The sequence below is a fragment of the Haplochromis burtoni genome, unplaced genomic scaffold, assembly GCF_018398535.1.
Source record: "Haplochromis burtoni strain Fernald_Lab_line unplaced genomic scaffold, NCSU_Asbu1 Contig_416, whole genome shotgun sequence".
Classification (NCBI taxonomy): domain Eukaryota; kingdom Metazoa; phylum Chordata; class Actinopteri; order Cichliformes; family Cichlidae; genus Haplochromis; species Haplochromis burtoni.
Window position 1 is genome coordinate 312,053 of NW_024582777.1, and position 9,787 is coordinate 321,839.

The 9,787-nt window shown below is 41.2% G+C and overlaps 1 protein-coding gene across 1 annotated transcript in view; it reads left to right on the top strand.

Annotated features, from left to right (window-relative positions):
- Positions 1 to 9,787, top strand: part of LOC102297894 (nesprin-1) — a 66,499-nt gene that overhangs the window by 45,945 nt on the left and 10,767 nt on the right. Inside the window, exons 48-58 of the mRNA XM_042213085.1 lie at positions 169 to 471; positions 766 to 1,110; positions 1,256 to 1,434; positions 2,043 to 2,259; positions 2,491 to 2,589; positions 5,083 to 5,247; positions 5,583 to 5,930; positions 6,134 to 6,270; positions 6,860 to 6,989; positions 7,131 to 7,304; positions 7,471 to 8,953. Coding sequence (XP_042069019.1) covers positions 169 to 471; positions 766 to 1,110; positions 1,256 to 1,434; positions 2,043 to 2,259; positions 2,491 to 2,589; positions 5,083 to 5,247; positions 5,583 to 5,930; positions 6,134 to 6,270; positions 6,860 to 6,989; positions 7,131 to 7,304; positions 7,471 to 8,953 — 3,580 coding nt within the window. The remainder of the gene's footprint in view (positions 1 to 168; positions 472 to 765; positions 1,111 to 1,255; positions 1,435 to 2,042; positions 2,260 to 2,490; positions 2,590 to 5,082; positions 5,248 to 5,582; positions 5,931 to 6,133; positions 6,271 to 6,859; positions 6,990 to 7,130; positions 7,305 to 7,470; positions 8,954 to 9,787) is intronic.

The window sequence follows — 9,787 nt, forward strand, 5'->3', positions numbered from 1 at the left end:
TCTGTGTCTGCTGGATGCACAGTTTGTTCCTGTAGCATTATTGCAATAAATATAATATAATAAGCATAGTTGGATAATTGTAGGTTTGTATCTAGCTAAAAGCATGGTATAGTGTTGCTTCATTATCAGTCATGTGAAGCCAATTTTAAAGATGATTTTTGTTCCTAGGCCATTATGAACTTCAAGCTTGAAAATCTCAAGATAAAAGCCCAGAGTTTCCTTGATCACGATGAACATAAAAAACAAGAGATTCAACAAAAAGTAAGAGACACTGAGGAACAGTGGATCAGACTCCAGAAAGATGCTAAAGAAGTAATGGTTCTGGCTGAAAGGCAACGCGCTCTGGACAGCCAGCTGCAAGACTTTGAAGCCACGAGAGAAAAGACCAGAATGTGGTTGAAAGAGAAGCAGCAGAGCCTTGTCTTTCTGAGCAGTCAGAAAGACCCAGAACAGATCATAAGCACTGCACAGGTGAGTTTGGACAATAAAAAGTTTGGTGAAGACATATATGATACACAGGATGCTGACATAAAATGTATGTATATTGTTTGGTTAAAGATTAGATTAAAGTATTTGATTTGTAAAATTCCCTTAAGTCTAAATCCTTCATTTGAACACTTTAAAATGTTCTTGTTGGTCTTATTGATAGTAATATTTTTTTCGCATTCTCAGTCACTGCCATGCTTTATCTTCACTGCTTGTTTATATGACTACTTTGCATGTCAATAAAAGAGAAATTGAGCTAAGACTTGTTTTTATTTCCAGACCATCCTGAGCTGTAAGCCTGAGGGAGACTCTAAGCTGGAAGAACTAAAAAGACCAAGCCAGAGTCTGTCTGACCAAGAGGACTTGCCTAAGACCGTGCGGCAAAAGGCTCTGCAAGCAGTGAAAGACTCAGAGGAGCAGTGGAGGACAGTCCTGGAAACCGCTGAGAACACTCTACAAAAAGCTGAGGTTCAGTACTCACTCTCCAAGGAGCTAGGGGCTTTCTGTGCTCATGCGGGAAGCACTAAAGCTTGGATTACAGGCCTGCAGAAACAAGCTGATCCCATGGGGATGAGCACTCAGGGCAGCAAGGCTCAGCTACAGGACAGACTGAGTGCAGCACAGGTGAAACATGGAAAATAGCGAACTATAGAAAGTGTTCTATGCTACAATATTATAAAATCACAATACAAAGCTGAAATTATTGAGAAAGGTATTGAGTTTTTATACATAATATACATATATGACTAACTGAAAAAAATGTCTTTAGGTCACCTTGAGGTCAAAGTCAAGTGGTGAGACACAACTGTTGGAGCTGATGAGGCGAGCGCAGAGTCTCTGTGACCACAAAGACCTGGAGAAGGACAAGAAGCTGGAGGTTCAGCAGACAGTCAGAGATACAGAGGAGCAGTGGAGGGCAGTGCTGCAGGCTGCTGAGGAGACACAAAGGTAGAAAAAGCTGTGTTGAGCTACAGGGGAGGGAGATTTCTTCTGTTTCCTATGTAGAGGCTAGGGTTTCTATCTTTTCATAGTGCTCAGGTTCAACCCTTTGTGGCTGCAAGGTTACAGAGCAAGGTTACAATGTGACTGAAATAAACCTCTACATAAAGCTGACATATTTTGTGATAAATTCAGGTTTATCAGGCCATAGATTAGGTCAAACTTTGTAATTAATCAGTTTTTCAGAAGGTTCTGTTCAGATTTTCTTGCAAAATCCTCAAAAAAGCCAAATTCAATTCAATTCAATTTATATAGTGCCAAAATCTCAAGGAACTTTATATTGCACCGTAAACACACTACAACAACAGACAGAAAACCCCAACAGTCACGTGACTGCCTGTGAATAAGAACCTGGCGACAGTGGGAACGAAAAACTCCCATTTAACAGGAATAAACATCTGGCAGAACCAGGCTCAGGGAGGGGCGGCCATCTGCAGTGCTCAGTTTGGAATTTATGTCCATGGTGTTTCTAGGCAAGTGCAAAGGCAATTATTTCTTCAGTTGCTGCATTACATTTCATTTCTAAGTTTTACTTTCTAATATCTATCACCCATTAGCAAGTTGCAGAGTGTTGTGGAACGCCTGGTATCCTGTCAGTACCAGCGAGACCAGGCTGCGGCCCGTCTGGCTGAGCTTCAGAAGCAAACATCCAATCTTCCACGTGTCTTCCCCTGGCCAGGCCTGGGAGAGCGGAGGCAAGCTGTGGAACAGGCCCGAGCCCTGATTGATCAGATTACAGCCTTAGCCCCCGTCCTCACAAACGTCCGCACGCAGGTAATTACCTAACATGAAATTTTAGCTAAAGTTGTGTCAGTTAATAACTTCTGGGATTGTTAAAGCTTGAGTAATATGATTAAAAACACAAGCCTATAACTCACTTTGAGTATTCAGTACGACTAGGAGAGGGCTATATAAAATCTCAACACATTAATCAAAGAGGAAATTTGATCAAATTCACCAGTCAAACTTTAAGTGTCTTCAATGTATTTCACTGTTTTTCTCAAGGCTGCAGAGCTGGTTGAAGTCACACAGGACCAAAGCTGGTCAGACCCCACCTGGACAGCTAAGGAGGAGTCTATCCCTGCTCTGCTGAAAGAGCTCACTGTGAGTTCAGCAATCTGTCTTCACATCATTCTGAGAAAAAAAAGTGAATTATTTAAAAGTAAATGTTTTTTTACTTACTTACATTATTGTTTTACTCTTCGCTGTCCAAATATTTATGACTTGCATCGACACAATCTACTGATATACAGTGGGGCAAAAAAGTATTTAGTCAGCCACCGATTGTGCAAGTTCCCCCACCTAAAATGATGACAGAGGTCAGTAATTTGCACCAGAGGTACACTTCAACTGTGAGAGACAGAATGTGAAAAAAAAAATCCATGAATCCACATGGTAGGATTTGTAAAGAATTTATTCGTAAATCAGGGTGGAAAATAAGTATTTGGTCAATAACAAAAATACAACTCAATACTTTGTAACATAACCTTTGTTGGCAATAACAGAGGTCAAACGTTTACTATAGGTCTTTACCAGGTTTGCACACACAGTAGCTGGTATTTTGGCCCATTCCTCCATGCAGATCTTCTCGAGAGCAGTGATGTTTTGGGGCTGTCGCCGAGCAACACGGACTTTCAACTCCCGCCACAGATTTTCTATGGGGTTGAGGTCTGGAGACTGGCTAGGCCACTCCAGGACTTTCAAATGCTTCTTACGGAGCCACTCCTTTGTTGCCCGGGCGGTGTGTTTTGGATCATTGTCATGTTGGAAGACCCAGCCTCGTTTCATCTTCAAAGTTCTCACTGATGGAAGGAGGTTTTGGCTCAAAATCTCACGATACATGGCCCCATTCATTCTGTCCTTAACACGGATCAGTCGTCCTGTCCCCTTGGCAGAAAAACAGCCCCATAGCATGATGTTTCCACCCCCATGCTTCACAGTAGGTATGGTGTTCTTGGGATGCAACTCAGTATTCTTCTTCCTCCAAACACCACGAGTTGAGTTTATACCAAAAAGTTCTACTTTGGTTTCATCTGACCACATGACATTCTCCCAATCCTCTGCTGTATCATCCATGTGCTCTCTGGCAAACTTCAGACGGGCCTGGACATGCACTGGCTTCAGCAGCGGAACACGTCTGGCACTGCGGGATTTGATTCCCTGCCGTTGTAGTGTGTTACTGATGGTGACCTTTGTTACTTTGGTCCCAGCTCTCTGCAGGTCATTCACCAGGTCCCCCCGTGTGGTTCTGGGATCTTTGCTCACCGTTCTCATGATCATTTTGACCCCACGGGATGAGATCTTGCGTGGAGCCCCAGATCGAGGGAGATTATCAGTGGTCTTGTATGTCTTCCATTTTCTGATGATTGCTCCCACAGTTGATTTTTTCACACCAAGCTGCTTGCCTATTGTAGATTCACTCTTCCCAGTCTGGTGCAGGTCTACAATACTTTTCCTGGTGTCCTTCGAAAGCTCTTTGGTCTTGGCCATGGCGGAGTTTGGAGTCTGACTGTTTGAGGCTGTGGACAGGTGTCTTTTATACAGATGATGAGTTCAAACAGGTGCCATTCATACAGGTAACGAGTGGGGGACAGAAAAGCTTCTTACAGAAGACGTTACAGGTCTGTGAGAGCCAGAGATTTTCCTTGTTTGAGGTGACCAAATACTTATTTTCCACCCTGATTTACGAATAAATTCTTTACAAATCCTACCATGTGGATTCATGGATTTTTTTTTCACATTCTGTCTCTCACAGTTGAAGTGTACCTCTGGTGCAAATTACTGACCTCTGTCATCATTTTAAGTGGGGGAACTTGCACAATCGGTGGCTGACTAAATACTTTTTTGCCCCACTGTAAGTGTAAGTCTGGTGAATCAGATTTACTGGTAAGCACATAGATTTTTGCAGGGTGAACATCATACAGACCCCCGAATGCTGGTGATGTCAGACTGGGGTGGACACATTGACCTGTATGATATTTGGATCTGTCCTAAGTCCCCAAATTTTAGAACTGAGATTCATGAATTTTTCAAATCAGTTATATGACGGGATATTCCCTTTTCACCAAGATTATTCATTCTAAGGGCTCCATCACTCCTCAAACTTCTTCCAACTAATGTTGTCGAATGGATGCAGACTGCATTAACGTCAAGGCATAAGCTCATTATTTCCCAGTGGAGAGCCTGCTCCAACTTACCTGTTACTCTATGATATAATCAACTAGGATACTGAATAAAGTGCAGAGTTTCCACCTGAAGGGGGATCCCTACCTTTTCAAAATAAAAAAAAAGATCAAACTAAAACTTAGAGTGGGATGGACGTTGGGATCCTGAGGATCTATATGACAACATTGAGTGAGATACACCTTAAGTCCCACATAGATAAATGCTGGCTGGTTATTTTTGTCCCCCATGACACCCGCCCACCCGCTTTTTTTCTTTTCTCTTTGTTTGTTTGTTCTGTTCTCCCCACTCCTCTACTGTTGTGCTGATGCAATCTCTGCCTGATGTGATTTGCATGTACAGTGGACTGTGTTGTTCTGAAAAATTCAAAAAATATTACTCACAAACACAAAAAAAAAAACCTGTCGCCTTCAGGATGCAGTAGCCAACCTGGAGCAGGGCATTGTGACAGAGCGGCAGTGCACACAGCTAGTGGAGCAGCATGAAGCAGCCCAGGACTGGCTGAGGGAGCAGGTTAAAAGCCTGGGACCTCCTCCTGCAGACAGACAGAGTCTGCACAGTGCTGTGAACACCCTTAAGGTGAGAAAATGGCATTCTTTCAAACGGTTGTTTAAGCATCTGTGGTTAGTAACTAACATATAAAATACTAAATATGTTCTATTACAATAAAGATAATGTACTCAAATAAACTGCACCATTAGACAATCTAATAAATGAAGACTGCAGAATTTACTGAGGTTTTTGTCTTTTTATAAATCCATATTGTTTCTTTCTCTGTTATTGAAGTACATAGAAATGTTTGATCGTTTGACTATTACAGAAGTTTTTACAACTTTTAAACTTAAAGTCTTAAAATACTTTACTGGACTTTCTCACATCCCGGCTCTTGTCCTCTTCCCTCCTTCTGGTGCCAGGCTTTGCTCCAGACGGTGGACAGAGAGCAGAGAGAGATGAAGGAGCTGGACTCTGCCAGAGACAGTTTGCTGTACCTCTGCACTCCTGGGGGTCAGGATGCCCTGACCCTAGAGGTTAGCCATCTCCATGACCTCTGTTCTGTCTCAGAGCAGGAGGTGAGGGAGCGTCTGAGGGTCTGTGAGATGCAACTAAATGAACAGGACAGTCAGTTGGCCAAAAGGACCCAGGGGCTGAAGGAGGGAATTGCAGCCCTGCAGTGGGAGCTCCGCTCTCTCGACCAGGCACTCAGTTATAGTGAACCACAAAACAATATCGCTCAACTTGAACAGCACTGGCACAGCCTACAGGTAATTACCACAGATGGAATTTTCAGCTATTTTTTAAGTTATAGTAGCAAGAAAGTTTTGAAAAGTAATGGCTGAAAAAAATAATAATTTGCATTTCTGCATTCTATCTTGGGAAGACACCTTTTGAATAGGCTTTATTGCATTTCCCATTCAGAAATATCAACTCTATGCTCTTTTGTGATGTTGCTGTCTCTTTATGTTAGAATTGTGAGAAGTCCCTGGAGGATTCGGGTGTGAAAATTCATGACCTGCAACAGGAAGTAAACTTGGCATCTTCGACCAATGAGCTGCCAGCAGAAATCATCAGTGGGGTTGACTCGTTATGGGAACAGCATGCCAGGTATCCTGCTGTGAAAATTATGACTTTTATGACTCTGCTTGTTAGACCATGAAACATTCTGAATCCAAATTGTTATGACATTTTATTTCTTATATATATATTTTTTGAAATTTACCTCATGGTATAAAAAGTAGGGAAAAAAGATACCATCCAGCAAAACACTGCCAAACTCCCAACTAGGGTTTCTTAAGTTGTAACCCTGTTTAAATAGATATTTTGTAATGAATTCTAAGCTAGCATCATCTGCCCCTTTCAATTTACTCTTCAATTATTCTTGCCTGCCAGCCACATGCCTTAGTGGGTCATTCTGCTCTTGCTCAACTGCATGGACACACAGAGTTCCCCTGTATTTATAACCTAGATATTAACCTTATATAAATGTTTCAGCTGGTTTTGAAAGACATTTTTTAAAAACAAAATTCACATGTATATAGATGCACACAGATGTATAATTATAGCACTAGAAAAACAAATACTTCTTTATCTTTTTTTTCATCCTGTAAAAATATGTTTTCTTTCTCATATATTATAGTCAGGTAACATGTTAAGTGCTGAGATTACAATAAATTGTTGTTTATTATATCCACAGTCTAAAAAATAGGCTGAGTGAGCATCAGGTTACCTGCTGCACAAACACAGCAACATGCCTCAGGGACTGTCTTCATGCTCTGCAAAAATGGAACCACAGCAAACCATCTGTGTCCCTTTCCTCTGTGCAGGTCTCTTTTCTTCTTATTTGAGTAACACGCTGATTTTATTACTGTTCCTAAATATTAATAATGGACATTAATATTTTGCCTGAGTACTGTATGTTTTCTTAATATCAGACATATTTTAAATGTTTTTCCTTCTGATGTTAGCAGATGTTAGAGGAAGGTGAAAAGTTGCAAGCCAGCCTACAGGAGGCACTTTCTCACCGACATTTTCTAATGGCCTGTCTGACATTGGACTTGCTTGAGAAACTAGAAAAAGAAGGTTCAGAAGCTCTCAGAGAAGCAGACACACTGAAAATTTCTCTAAGTCAGAGCCTAAAGGTATTTGTGCTAAATTATTTGGCCTTGAACATTTCATAAGAAAACTCATAAACATCCATTGTTTGACACAACAAAGCAGTTTAATATCTAATATATTGCTGTATCTTAATTGGATTAAGGAAATATGTTTGTCATAATTAATGGCTTCTTAACCTCTCTATTCAAGGAACTTAATCAAAGAAGTAAACAAAAACTGCCTGACAACCAGTCGTCAGAGAACCTGCAGGAGACAAAGGCCTCTGTGGTGGCACCGCCACGAAAAAGCAAGCGCTCATCTGAGAAAAAAACAGTTTATCCTACTTCTGCTTCAACATCTGTGGTGATACAAAGCTATACTACTTCTCAAGAACCACACACCAAAACTGTAAGGTTAGATATCACAGGTGAGCCTGTTACAAATGAGGCAAATAAGCCTGCTTCTGAGGAACCCACTGTGATGCACAAGGTCACTGAAACTCCTGCTGTTACTGAAGAAACTGAAATTGAACAGCTGTATGCTGAAAAAACAACCAAGGATGAGGCAGAGAATAAGCAAAAGCCTAGTGGTGAGAAATCTCCAATGACTTGTAAGCAAACTAAAGTGGCTGTGGAAAAAAGTGAAATCATTCAAAAAGGTAAGAAGTCAAAGAGTTTTGAGGTCTCTCAGCTTGCAGAGCCAATGTTTCCACTGGAAAAAGTTGCTAGTGTGCAGTCAACAGAGACCAAAGGTGAATCAGACAAGTATAACGTAACATCAGAGTCAGCTGAAACACCTATGGAAAAATCTAGAATATTGCCTATGACGAGAAAATCAAAGAGCGCAGAACTTTGCTTTGATCTTGGTGATATTGAGTTACCTCAGACTAGGGAAGATCCTCAAAGCAAAACTTCTTCTTTGGACTTTAATGGCGAGAACAAAGGTTTTGTTACTGAAAAGAAAAAACCTATACCTGCTGGGTCTTCAACTCCAACTCCAAATATGCCAGAAAAGATAGCTGAAATAACTGATACAGAAAAACGCCAATTTTCACCAAGCACAGGAAAGTCAAAGGCTTTAATGAGTTCTCCAGAATTTCCTTCAGTGGCACAGACACAATCCAAGAAACAGCCTGAAAAGAAGACATCACCATCAGTTCCGGATGTTATCAAAGAACCAAGTGAAAAAGAAACTGAAAGTAAAAAGCCAGATTTACATGGAGTTATGGATAGTGGAAGAGCTGAAACTACTGATGAAAACTTGATAGAGGTTTCAATAATGGACATAAAGTCAAGGCATCCAAAGGTTTATCTTGGTCTTGCTAGCAAAGATCACAATCCAACTACAATACAACATGAGAGTGATATATCATTCTTGCCTACGACAAAGCCAACTGAGACAAAGGAAGAGCCAGATAGTCAGAAATGCCATTTATCTCCAGAGGATGCAACTGCAACAAAAGAAATTACTGCTTTCAATGAAGGAAAGCGTTCCCCATCCAAAAGAAAGTCAAAGAATCGTAAAGCTTCCTCGGAACTTATTAGTATGGATTTGCCTGAGACTTTCAAAGAACCTGAATCTGCGGGTTCCACCGTTAAAGCTAAAATTACCACTTTGGAAAGACCTGAAGTCCCCCCAACCAGGAAATCTTCTGAGAGTCTTGTAGAGTCCAAGAAAATAGAGAAAGAAACAGAAATGGAAAATTTGGGTGGTGAGTGCTGTGTGGATGAGACTGACAGCGTTTCACTGTCATGCTCCTTTGTAGTTGGAATCTGGTCCTTGATTGCAAGCTCAAGGGAAACCTTTGGAATCTCTGGTTGTCTTTCACTTGATGAAAATGCCGTAGACTCTACAGCAACAGTTTCAGTTTTTTCAGTAATCACCTGTACATTTAAAGCTGCGTTTTCCATTTCTGTTTCTTTCTCTATTTTCTTGGACTCTACAAGACTCTCAGAAGATTTCCTGGTTGGGGGGACTTCAGGTCTTTCCAAAGTGGTAATTTTAGCTTCCTTGGTGGAACCCACAGATTCAGGTTCTTTCAAGGTCTCAGGCAAATCCGTACTAATAAGTTCGGAGGAAGCTTTACGAGTCTTTGATTTTCTTTTGGGTGGTGAGCGCTGTGTGGATGAGACTGACAGCGTTTCACTGTCATGCTCCTTTGTAGTTGGAATCTGGTCCTTGATTGCAAGCTCAGGAGAAATCTTTGGAATCTCTGGTTGTCTTTCAGTTGGTGAAAGTTCAGTTGACTCTACAGCAACAGTTTCAGTTTTTCTAGTAATCACCTCTAAATGCAAGGCTATCTTTTCCCTTCCACTTTCTTTCTCTGTGTCCTCAGACTCCACAAGACTCTTTGAAGTTTTCCTTGTTTGGAGGGCTTCAGGTTTTTCCAAAGTGGTAATCTTAGCTTCACGGTGGAACCCACAGATTCAGGTTCTTTCAAAGTCGCAGGCAAATCCGTACTAATAAGTTCTGAGGAAGCTTTACGACTCTTTGACTTTCTTTTGGGTGGTGAGTGCTGTGTGGTGAG